Raw genomic sequence first — 12,792 nt, 5'->3', positions numbered from 1 at the left:
CCCTCCGTCCCTCCCTCTGTCCCTCCCCGCCGGAGCTGCCGCCATGGGCAAGAGCCGCGCCAGGGCTGCCAAGGCTCCCAGCGTGTTCCACATCGCCCGCAGCGGCGCCCTCAAGGCCAAGGCGAAGGGCAAGGCGCGTCCCGTCACCTCCGGGCTCAGCCCTGCTCGGTCCCACCGCTCGCTCCTGCCGCGGGGAAGAGCTCGGGAGTGATTAAGTGGAGCTGCGCTAAGGGCACTGCGCTTCTGCGCACCAGAGTGCAAAGCACGCGATCGCCGCCTGAAAATTAGGCGTGTATGTGGATAGCATCATCTCTGCAGAAAGAGAAGCACGAGGAGTTTGACTAATCTGCAGGCATCAGCCGCGGAAGGCTTCAAGCCGTTGTTTTTGTGGGGTGTCATTCGGGCAGTGTCTGGTAGGACCTCGGCGTGTTCTAGGGAAGGCGACGCTAAGGGAGCATCAGCAGCTCGGTGACTTCACGTTCCGTGGGCTGCGCTTGCAGCGTCGCTGCTGGTGTAATGCAGGGTAGGGTTTAACAGAATGGCTTGGTGCAAACCACCAGGCACAGGTACTACAAGGGATACAGATACTACTCGTGCTCCTTTTCCATCATGTTCCTGATCCCAGCCCCCTTTGCTGGGCTCTCGGCTCTGTTGCCACCGCTCTCCTTGATGCTGGCTCAGGAACTCGTCACCTACTAGGTGATTGATTCATCTTGCTAAATCAGCAGCAAAAGCACTTACAAATGCATTTTGCATTATGTGCCAGGTTGGTGAGTTGAACTAACTTAATTATGAAGCATTTCACTGGGGAAGACCCAGGAAGAGAGAAGCCCTTTCTGATCCACTAGCTGTTGAGTAAAACCGTGTCAGTAAGATCCTGTGAACAGGTCTAGGAGCACACACTGCCATATGTTTTGCTGTTAATTCCTCTTTTCCTCCTGCTTGCACCTTACATTGGCTGTGATGCTCTGCAGATGCTTCCATGAACTGATTTAACACTAAAGCAATAGAAAAGTAAAGAAGCAAAAATAATAGTCATTTTTGTGTCTGGAAAGCAGCACAGCCCAGAGGAGGGAGAGTGGATCATGTAGCTGGGAGCAATCCAGGGGAAGAGGGATGGGGGATGATCTCAGCAAGAGTTTTCCTATTGGTAGCATCTAGTCATTATATGGTATCTCGTCCTCAAATCCTGCCTCCAGCTTGAGATGTGTTCTGCTGAGAGTTCAGCTGTCCATCTAGAAAGGCATGCGGTAATAAAAGTAGAAAGTTAGTGGCTTATTGTTCCCATCAGATGCAGTTGCAGTCTGCTGGACAACAGTTATATAGTTCTAAAAAAAAAAACCCTTCCAGATTTCCTCCTGCAAGCTACAGCCACTTGAGAAAGTAATCTGGTAGACAGACAGGAACGTAACAAACTTTGGAAGTAACAAACTGATGTTGGTGGTGTCACATCTCTTAGTCTAGTGTTTTGTATAATAGAAGAAGAAACAGGTTTAAAAGACATATTCATGAAAACTCAGTAGCTTATTAGGAGTAAAATATTATTCGCTGTGTTTGAAGCTGTATTCTTTAATGCATTAAGTCTTCGACGATTTAGTTATCATTAAGCAGTATAGGAAGATGCTCGGAAAAAGTTGTTAAAATAGGTTTATTCTTTAATAGCTACAAGCTTATTATAACTGTTCAGACAACTTTTGGTATAGATACCCATGTGTCTGGGGTAACGTTGTTAAGAAGTGGGGGGGGGGAACACCTGTGCAATACCAGCAGCATTCAGAACAGAGGAGTGAGAATATGTTAGAGAAGCAGCCCTGCAGGCACCAAGGTCAGCAGAGATGGAGGGGCAGGAGGTGCTCCATGCTCCAGAGCAGAGATTCTCCTGCAGCCTGTGGTGAAGACCATGGTGAGGCTGGCTGTGCCTTGCAGTCCATGGAGGTCCACGGTGGAGCAGATATCCACCTGCAGCCCCCACACCAGAGCAGGTGAGTGCCAAAAGGAGGCTGTGCCACTGTGGGAAGCCCATGCTGGAGCAGGTTTGCTGGCAGGGCTTGTGACCCAGCGGGGGATCCGTGCTGGAGCAGCCTGTTCCTGAAGGACTGCACTCCATGGAAGGGACCCATGCTGGAGCAGTTCGGGAAGAACTGCAGCCTGTGGGAAGGACTCACGCTGGAGAAATACGTGGAGGATTGTCTCCCATGGGAAGGATCCCACACTGAAGCAGGGGCAGAGTGTGAGTTCTTCTTCCACTGAGAAGGAAGAAGCAACAATGTGTGATGAACTGTCTGCAGACCCCATCCCTCTGTACTGCTAGGACAGAGGAGGTAGAGAAGTTGAGCCTTGGGAGAAGGGAGGGAAGATATTCTTAAGACTTGGGTTTACTTCTCATTACCCTACTCTGATTTGATAGGCAATAAGTTCATTTTCCCCAAGTCGAGTCAGTTTTGCCCATGACAGTAAGTGGTGAGTGAACTCTCTCTGCCCTTATCTTGACCCATGAGCCTTTGGTTGTTTTCTCTCCCCTGTACAGCTGAGGAGGGCAGTGATGGAGCAGCTTTGGTGGGCACTGGGTATCTAGCCAGGGTCAGCCCACCAGAGAGGTGAAGGAAGGAACCCTTCCTGGAATTCCAGTGCAGCTAAGAGGAGCTGAGGGCAGGATAGCAGGGCCTGTCCACAGCCTGGCTTTTTCTCTGTGTTCTGTTTCTGGATCACTGTGCTCTCATTCCAATAGAGCAAGTTTGACTGCTTTCATAATTTTAAATTTATTAGTACATGACTAGCTGACATAATTAACAGATAAGCATACTGAAAAGCAATGCTGGAAAATATGCATATAACACTGGCTGTATAATATAGTTGCACAAAAAAGGTGCAATTTCACATGCCAGTGGAATTTCTGTTAAAACTACCAATGTATTTTTTCCCAGATAAACATCAGAAATGCAGAAAAAGTTGCAGCATTAAATAAAGCATTTGCTGAAGTTCAGAAGGAGGTACAGCAGCTATCGAATGGCACCACAGAAGAACCTCAGAACAATCATCAGGTATTTCCCTTTGTGAAAAACTGAGGAGAATGAAAGGAATGTGTGTGTTTAAAGCATTATATTCCGGATCTCAGACTGCAGGCAATTCATGCAGTTGCTTTAAAGCCATAAACCCAGATTAATTAATTGCATTTGTGTGGTAATGCTGAAATCTGATTGGTATGTTCAAATGCTACACAATAAAGTAGTGAGAGAAGAGAGTGGGCAGCCAAGCTGAAGCTTCCAAAACATAATTTTAAATTGCATTGTAGCTGGGGTTTAATTTTTTTAAAAAAGTTAATTCTAGCTCCAGCCCCTTGATTTGAGACTTACATCTCCACATGAATAGACACAGAAAGGATGAACCTGGCTATTCCCTGAGGCACCTGACAGTGCTTTGAAACAAACAGCTCTGCCTCTCTCTGTTCCTGATTCCTAAGCCTTCATATTCCCTCATCAGAAGTACCAATACCTGAAACAGCGATTTTCTGTACGAGAGGTTTTGCCTGTAGTGCTTAGGGTTTAAGACAGTGTTTCACTTGCTCTCTTTTGTCTAGTTTAGTTTTCATGGGGCTACATGCAGTCTTGTGCAAGAATTACTTCACAGAGTTTAACTCCTGACAAGTTTCTCCATATAAACTCTTTATGCTGACTCTTTCTGATGCTCTGGGCAGAGTTTCAGGGAGAAGAATGCAGGGAGCCAGGATGAGGTACAGGCAAATCCATCTCGGCTGCTGGGGAAAGTAGGAGGAGTTTGGAGAAGTGGACAGGAGTTGAGCATTACTTGCTGTGCCTGAGGTGATCAAGTTTCTGTATGGCTGGAAGCGACAAAACAAGTGTCAAATACTTTAAGGAGAGGCTGAGGTGACAGTGCTGCCAGCACGGGATAAAGCTGAGCAAGGATTTCAAGGCAGTTGGTGCTGGCAGCCCTGTCCCTGCTGGCTTGTTAATGCATGCAGCCAGGACTTGGGACTTCACTGCTCCTGTGCTAGTAGGGCTGTACATGACAAAATGCTGAATGTGATCACTCAGGCTGTGACAGTATTTTCTCCAAAGCTGCAAAACTGTTGTGGAGAGCAGTTCTGAACGAAAAGCTTAGCCTATCTTAGTTGGGTCATGCATGTTACATTACTGGCATGACACTTGGTCTTTCTCCTGCAGCATAAAGCATTGTTTGCTTATCTCTAAAGTTCAGTGACTCCTGTAATCCCCCTGAATTATTGATTTATGACTGCAAAATTAGCCTAAATTAAATATATAAAGACAACCTAATCTTCTAGACAATGCCTATTTATTAATTTGTGCTTTTTTCAAGCAGAGTAAAAAGAAGCTGCTTCTTGTTTTAAACTGAAACTTTTTTTTTTCAGGTTTCCACAAATCTAGAAGAGGAACCAGCAAACGTGGATGCTGCCACCAGCCTGTTATCTCAGTTGTAATGCATAATGGACAATGAAGGGATTGCAAAAAATGAAAGATCACAAATACTGATGGCTTTGTTTGCACAATTTTATTAAAAAAATCTTGTTAATATACAAGTATTGGCACACTTTAATACAAACTACAAACAGACCTTTCCTATCATCTAGGAAAGTGGAATGTCAGAAGTCAGTGTGAGAAACTTAAAGTGCTAAAACAGAAGGCACTTCACAAAATTGGTTCACTGAAACAATTTAGCATAACTCAAGTTGACATCCTTCACTTTTCAACTTGGCAGTGAAAGCTTCAAAACTGTTTGAAAGGTTAAAAAAAGCTTCGTGGTAGTAAAGCTTCAAAGAAAATGCTGTTAACTGTGAGCAAGAAACCTAATCTTTTTTTAAAAATTATCACAAGGCTATAAAGTATTTTCATTTTTCTTACTAAAGAAAGTTCCAAATAACTGGATTACATAGGGAACACTCAAGTGAAAAAGTGCCAGAATTTTTTGTAAGAGCCCTTTTTTCTTGTTCTTGAATTTGTGAAGTAGTTAAAGGAAGCAAAAGGAAATACACTCCCAGAGTCAGTGAACTAAGAAGTTATACATTCATTATTCAAATACTTAGGTTATGAAGAAGCCTAGAATGTTACAGTTAGAGGTAGATAAGTAGTCTGGTTGACACAGTATCTAATAATTTAGTATCTGCACATCAAAGAGATCACAGACTCCTTCATTATCATCCAGGTTAAAGTTGTAGTCATCTCCGGGAGTAGGAGAGAGTCGTAAGAGAGGAAAAACTGTAAAGCAGGAATAGTTTAGTTTAAATTAAAACACTTGGAATATCAACCCTATCTCATAATTCAGTATGTTTGTCATCACCAGTGTCAGGGTTAGTCTTAATAATTAAAATAGCCTTGATAATCTGACAAGCACAGTAGGATACATACCATGAACACCTGTACTACATTCAAACTAAGGCAATAAGGGATGTATCTACCATTTTTTTGCTTGGTATTTTAAGTGAGTTTGCTGGAGCGATGGCTTTGGAATAGGGGTTTTAATTTCTCCTTGGGCAGGTTTTGAAAGCTTTCGTCGGGAAGCCATGATTTATATTCCCTTGTCTTGTTACAATTTTGCATATATCAGCCTTCAAATATTTACAAGTCTGGAACTTACCATTACCCCTATTTTACAGAGGGGAAGTAAAGACTAGCAGTTTGCACGTGAACTTTATTTCAAGCATGGACTTGAAGCTATCTTTGTGGGGGAATGCAAGAAGAGAAGCCTCAGGCCTCATGCTGCACCATAGGAACTGTAACCTAGTGTGGATGAGCTGGGCATGCTCTACCTGCTCTAGAAGTGGAAGCTATTTCCATTCTAACCATATATTGGCAGATTGACTAAAAAATCTCATCTTGCCCCTTGGATCTTATAATTGTAGGTGTCTTTTTGGATGAGCCCTGACATTGTCTGCTTGTAGGGCAGATTATTAGCACAGGCTGCTTACAGAGCACAGGGCAAGAGGAACAACACCAGCTGAGTTCGTTCAACTCTTTGCCTGGCACCTCAGTGAAATGGAGTAGAGAGGCAGGGATCATGGGAACTGTGGTTCAGTGCTGCACTCACATGGCCACTGAGGTGCAAGAGCAGAAATGGGTGACATTTGTTCTGTTAGTGTACCACACCTGGCCATGTATCAGTCTGCATGCAGCTATGTAACTATGTTCTGAAATATTTTCTCAAAGCACCTGCAGGAAGCCTTAGGCAGAACCAAATTAAACCAGGGTTTTTTTTGGTGTTGCAGGATATTTTTGTTTATTTGTTTGGCTTTTGTTGTTGCTTTTTGGATTTTTGTTGTTTGTGGTTTTTTGTTTGTGGTTTTTTGTTTTGTTTTGTTTTTTAAGGAAGCACACTAGTCAAGTTGTTCTTTCTTTGTCCCTGGATTAAGGACTGGTGGGTTATTCATGCAGGTAAGTGCTGGTTTGATTAAGGTTATCATATTTTGACTGTTAAATAAAACTGTTGCAGGGAATAGAAAGGGGAGCAAAGATGAGAATGACAGAGGAGGCAACACAGGGGAAAGTAGTTTGATACTGATTCTTGGCATCAAATTTAACAGACACCTTCTAAGTGCTGTTCACACAAAACCCATGCTGCTATTTGTGATTATTAGAAAATATGCAAAATACTTACCATCAGAAGACATGAGTTCATCAATAATATCCCCACTGATATTTCCTGTGAAAGACAGGAGCACATGCTTTATATATCTGTGGGGTTTTTTCAATACATGTTTAGAGAAGTCAACAGATATTCTCTCCATTAAAACACTGAATAGCAAAATACAGTATGGCTCATGCAGTCTAAAATACATCTGGTTTTGTGCCCCTCTGTTTATCCCCCCGATACACTCCTCCCACTGATCTCTTACAAACCTGAAGCCATACATAACATAAAGCTTACTTGGTGGCAGAGAAACTCATTTGTTCAGGATGAGTTTGCTGCTCAGACCTGGCTCAGTGGCTTCATTAGGAGATAAACAGAGGCTTGTCATTTCCTCTGTGTAACTCACGGGTAACTTGGTTACAAAGAAGGCTCAGGAAACTAGTAAAAACATTTAAACACTAACTACTCCTCCCTACCTGTAGGCTCCTCCATCTTTGCAATGTCGAATGAATTTGGCTTGAGAATACAGTTGACATCCAGAGGCAGCAAGCCCTGGTAGTCACTGGAGCTGGCTGAGGCTTGGGCACCATCTCCTGAAAGGCTGGGGTACAGCACCGGGCCTGGAAGGCTGGAATAAGAGGGGGCTGTGGGGGCTGTGCTGTCCTGCTGCACACTGTCATCTGCATGGACAGAAAGGCTCATTACAGACTGTTACAGTAAAACGGAACACACAGCACCTGGCTCTGTCTTTTGAGAAGAACATGGCAAGTGTCTTGGATCAGGTGGGAAGAGTCTCCCCTTTCCAGAGTCACAGGCACAATTATTAATTAAAGGTTAATCAGGACCCCTCAGAAATGCAGTTGTAATACTCATGGTATCTTCTTAAATCTTTTCCTATTACCCTACTATTACTATGAAAAAAACACCCGATATTCAGGCAGTTTCTCCCTGTGGCTATGTGGAAGAAGGTGAGTGACCTTATGACACAAAAGCTGGAACTGGTGCCTGTATTATCAGTCTCATTAAAAGGTACATTATCAAATCATATCCTCTGTCAGAGGTTTGCAATTTCGTTCCATACTGCATTCTGGAGAAGCACCTTAGAATAATTAACAGGATAAGATCCAAAACCTGTTCAGTATAAGATGCTAAGCTATGAGGGAAGAATCTGTTTCACCAGACAGAAGAGGAAAGGCTTCTCTGTAGCCTCCTGAGAGCTGTTAGTAAGCCCATGGAGTAGTTTCTTAGCAGACAGCTGCTATGCCATGCAAATTCATGATCCTTCCTTTATCTACCACCTTTCCTAATAGTTTCTTCTCCTCCTGTTGCCCTCCTCCCCCACCCATTGGAGGTAGGAAAAACCCTGGATCCACCTGATGGTGTGTCCACAACTGATGTTTGCAGTAACTCCAGTCCTTGGTTCAGATCATGATGTTCTGGTGGATTTTGAGGAGCTGTAGCAGGTTTAAGTGGAGCCTCTGGAGCTGCAGGTTGAGATGGGGGCTGTGCAATTTCATCAGGCGGAGGAACCGGAAACACCATGGGCTTGGAGGAGCTTGATTCTTTATTTATAAGCAGCACATGGATAGGTCCTGAACTACTTTTAAGATTGATCTGGTATTTCTTCTGTCCATTCTGTCCCTGTAAAGGTGGTGTATTATGCAAGTTACTGTTCCCTGAGGTCTTGAGACTGTACAGAGTGGTGAAGACTAAGATCAGCTATTTTAGTCCTCAGAAAAATAATTAAAAAAATAAAAATACAACCCAACATCACAGCTGCTAACCTTACCATTGCCTGAACTGATTTCAGCAGAGATGGACAAAGACAGTACCACTGATCAGCTTCATGGTTCTAGCTTTGGATGCTTTAACGGTATTAGACTGTGCTTAGCCTCACTAAAAGTAGCTCGTGAAACTTCTCAGGTGATCAGCCTTCTACAAGCACAGTGGCTATCACGCCTCATACAATGCTCTCTCCCAACTACGTAAACACTAGTTAAATCAAGCACTGCAACAACAACAAAAAAAAAAGTAAAAGATGGACAGAAGTAAGTAATTTGGTCTCCTACTTTAATCTTGCCCATTTTAGCCCTTTGGCTAAAGTGAGAGTGCAGTCTGTTTCTCTAGCCAGTCTAATACTATAAGACTAAACCTAAACTAAATCTAAACTAAACCTACAACTAAATCTAAAAGGCTTTTTTGTAAGAGATCCATTTTAGCAATATAACAGAGAGACTTGACACACAAAAGTCACTGTTGAGTTCTCACAGGAATTCATGACAACTATACATAACTTAGAAAGCTGCAACATTTAAAAGCAAGAAAGAGTAAGAGATGGCAAAGAAACCCCCTAGTGTATCTTGGGTTTAATAGAAGAGAGAATTACCATTAGCCTATATAGATGTACAAAACCCATTTTTTTTCACATCTGGCCTCTCCCTTCTCAACTGAAACAATCCTAGTCCTTTCCCACCCCTCCTCTTGCACATGGATAGAGATAAAACCTCTGCTCTAACATAGCTCTTCTTTTCCACTATTCCTCTAGAACACTTAGGTAAACAAGAAACCAGTACATACCATTTCAGGTTTAGGTACTTGTAACTGTGTACCACAAGGTGCTTGAATTGCTAGAAGTGTATCTCCTGGTTAAATAGCAATTTTTAGGAAAGTGTTAAGTATGTGCATTTTTCTTAAGTCTTGCATGGTATCCACTCAAATGAGATTTGGTAATTCTCTAAAGCCACTTAAAACATGGCATAACTGACCATAAATAAACCTTTGATAGGACTTGCATAGTCCATATAAGATCCAAGTATATTGCATAATATAAATCACAGAATTCCAATACTTAGATCATAGTTGCAAGAACCTTTCCACACAACAGTACAAGGTTTACCATTTCTTCCACCCGTTAGTTAGCGTCCCCAGGTCTTCTAGGTGTATATGTAATGTAAGAAGAAAACATTTAACTGGTTTCTTTTTCCACAGAATCATTAAGGTTGGAAAAGGCCTCCAAGATCACAGAGTCCAACCTTTGACCAATCACCATCTTGTCAACTAGACCACAGGACTAAGTGCCATGTGCAGTCATTTCTTGACCACCTCCAGGGATGGTGACTCCACCACCTCTCTGGGCAGGCCATTCCAATGCTTAACCACCCTTTCCGTGAAGAACTTCTTCCTCATGTCCAATCTGAACCCCCTCTGGCGTGGCTTGAGGCTATGTCCTCTTGTACTTTTGCTAGCTGTCTGGGAGAAGAGACTGACCCCCACCTGGCTACAACCTCCTTTCAGGCAGTTGTAGAGAGTGATAAGGTTCCCCCCTGAGCTTCCTCTTCTCTGGGCTAAACAACCCCATGTCCTATTTCTGGTTCCACTAATGACCTGAGGCAAGCTGATGCAAAGTAGGAATACCAAAAAAGGCATCCAAAACCAGTACTCCAGCTAAGCTTCCATTCTGCACAATTGGTGACTACAACTAGAAAATGCCAGAACTTGGTATTCATGAACATTATGAGAGGCATCTACCTAGTACTGATCACTGTTGAGTACTTCAAAATACTTGCAGGGAAAAAGCAGGTTAGTTAGCAAGTCATTTTTCAAGAGGAAGATCAGGAAATCCCTCACTTTAGAACAAAAGTCTAGCAGCAACTTACCATTGAAGCAGTTGCAGATATCTTCATGGGTGACATATGAAAACTTAATTTTATGTCAAGGAGCATTTTTCTTAAAGCAACATAAAACCGGTGTTGTCCTTTAAGTTTGTCTAAACTGAACCTAAGTTATAAAGTTATTATTGTTACTCAGAGGTGTAATCAAGGCATTATTTTTGGCTTTCAGAATTGCTAGTTAAAACCAGCAGAGTTCCATTTCATAAAGAAAAGAATAAATTTGTATCTGCAAAGAAAATATAAATAGAAAAAAATAATCCATGTAGCCTGAATGAGAAGAAATTTCTTCTGAAAAAGGAGAACATGTAAAATCTTGTTTTGAAGAATACCATTTACCTCACTAACTTGACACTACAGAATTCAAGTACATATCAGAACTTTGCAGACTTACATAAAAGTACTGCCAGAGGGGACTTCAGAGTTCATCTGCCTTCCCATTCCCCTGCCTCAAGGTAGGATCTACTGTTAAGACATTCCAGACAGATTGCCTCCCTTCTTCTGGGAAACCCCCAGTGATGGACACCCCACCACCTCCCTAGGGGGTCAATTCCAGTGCTAGCTCTCCCAAAGGAAGGCTTCTCCTAACACCTAACTTCCATCTCCTTTGCTACAAAATCCATTTTACAGAAACAGTTTCTGTAGAGCAACTCCCATAATTTTGAAGTCCTTATCACTGGTGCTACAGATAAGAAGGGCACTTTCCTGCTCCCAGTCTCAGGCATCCATTTCGCTCAGTATCTTGCAAGACAGCTAAACGAGAATGCAGCTGGAACTCTGCTCATGGGGTATTTATATGCAGCATTTTTTCCCCCCAGTTTCAAATCCAACAAGCTTCAGGACTTTGCCAACTCAATTTATCTTTGGGTCATGGCTTTATCTTTTCGTAAGAATGAAGGAACACAAAAAATATTCAGGTAAAACCCTGGTAACAAAGTAAAAACTCAAGTGCTGGAAAGCATTATGATTCATTTAAATTAAGACAGCAGGATTATACTATAGACTTAAAAATTGCTGCATCCATATTTTTATACATATGCTAAATTATTTTCACATTACAAATCAGTCACAGAAGTTAAAAAGTCATGTAAATAAGACTTATATCTTCTTTCATTTTGAAGCAAAACCTGAAAATATATTTGCATTACCTTGTTTCTGGATAAAATGGACTACAAAGTGCTCTATCCATTACCTACACTGTAACTGTTGCTTTAATTCTAGTTCCAAGATCAATAAAATTAATTTAAAAGGATATTGGTGGTTTGTAGAATCATCCATGACGTTCTTGATACTTTGCTGAAGCCACAGTTTTTGCTGATCCAATTCTTTTTCTTTGAGCTCTAGATCTTCAATTTCAGCTTCCAGATACCTCAGCCTGTCTATGACTTCTTTTGTGTTGCAGCCAGCACCTACTCCTCTTAAAAAGGTAAAAGACTTCATGAAACTACAAGCAAAAATCCAAAGCAAACACACAGTGATAATGTCTTAATATTATTTTTAGTGCTTTAAAAATCTAGTAATATTCAATATGAAGGAAATGAGCATTTACCCTCCCAGTAGTGTTTTAACAGTAAAATAAAAATTCTTAACTTCAGATAAAATTTAGAATTCCCATCTATGGAAATTTGTTTTCTTTTGGAATGCAGGGGTTTTTTTGCAGTGTTTGAGCAGGTTTGCAGGCCCTTTCTCCTTCCCCTCTAACTCTTCACTTGAGCTTCCACCTTCAGAAACCCAAGGTAAAATAGGCATGGACTACTGGAGGGTACGAATGTGGAGACAGTGTGTCCCAATACCCCTCCCAGATTCATTCAGAATCAATTTTTCAACTAAAACTGCTAGTTATAAAGTAGCACCACAAGTATTCTTAAAGTTTCTCTCCTGTATGTGTTAAACCTGATTTTATGTATCAAGGGCGCAAGTTGAAGGGAAGACAAATACAGTTCATTTGCAACTCCACTGTTATTCTAAAATGTCATATTGCTCATCAATGAGCATAATGTTAATTTTATGGTGCCATATGTAGTGAAGAGAAGTGGAAAGTGGCAATTTTTGTTGCTCTCGAGCGTGTGAAAATATGCAGAATTGACATGGCTTACTTCCACTGAATGCTGTTTTTTGACTTCTTCTCAATGAGATCAATCCCTTCCAGAACATTGGTGATATCATAGATCCTTCTCTTCTGCCTCACAGCAAGTGTATCAGCAGCCTGTCAAGAGAACAAGTATCAGCAACTTGCATGCTGAGAGAAAAGACTGTTAAGCCACTTCCTTGGAAAAATGCCACTTAATGTCCTTCTCAAGGGAGAAGGTTCTGCTCTTCAAGAGCCAGACACTCCATCATGAATTTGAAAGTTCAGCACCTGCAGGAAGTGCTACAAAGCACACAGAGGAGTCACCTCACTGAAGGCCAGTAGGGCATCCCTCGACAGAGTTCATGTGGATTGCAAAGACACTGTTTGGTATCTGGAGCACGTGGCTATTCAACTGCACAGAGGAGCTCGCAATGCTCTTTCTGGAAGGTAGGA

The 12,792-nt window shown here is 42.1% G+C and overlaps 2 protein-coding genes across 2 annotated transcripts; one reads left to right on the top strand and one right to left on the bottom strand.

Annotated features, from left to right (window-relative positions):
- Window positions 1-43: 43 nt before the first annotated feature.
- Window positions 44-4,456, top strand: LOC103799911 (chromosome unknown open reading frame, human C8orf59). The gene is made up of 3 exons (XM_009072265.1): window positions 44-163; window positions 2,925-3,041; window positions 4,388-4,456. Exons 1-3 carry the CDS (start codon window positions 44-46, stop codon window positions 4,454-4,456), a joined length of 306 nt encoding a protein of 101 aa, XP_009070513.1.
- Window positions 4,457-4,512: 56 nt separating this feature from the next.
- E2F5 (E2F transcription factor 5, p130-binding) lies at window positions 4,513-12,474 on the bottom strand (the record flags this gene model as incomplete). The annotated part of the gene is made up of 8 exons (XM_009072266.1): window positions 4,513-5,231; window positions 6,628-6,672; window positions 7,077-7,280; window positions 7,974-8,241; window positions 9,178-9,242; window positions 10,257-10,301; window positions 11,525-11,685; window positions 12,365-12,474. Coding segments are annotated over 8 exons (1,008 nt in total), but the record flags the coding sequence as incomplete, so codon positions are not given.
- Between the last annotated feature and the right edge of the window lie 318 nt (window positions 12,475-12,792).

The sequence above is a fragment of the Acanthisitta chloris genome, unplaced genomic scaffold, assembly GCF_000695815.1.
Source record: "Acanthisitta chloris isolate BGI_N310 unplaced genomic scaffold, ASM69581v1 scaffold18573, whole genome shotgun sequence".
Lineage (NCBI taxonomy): Eukaryota > Metazoa > Chordata > Aves > Passeriformes > Acanthisittidae > Acanthisitta > Acanthisitta chloris.
Note: the sequence above shows the minus strand (reverse complement) of the source record. Positions and strands in the feature narration are given on the sequence as shown.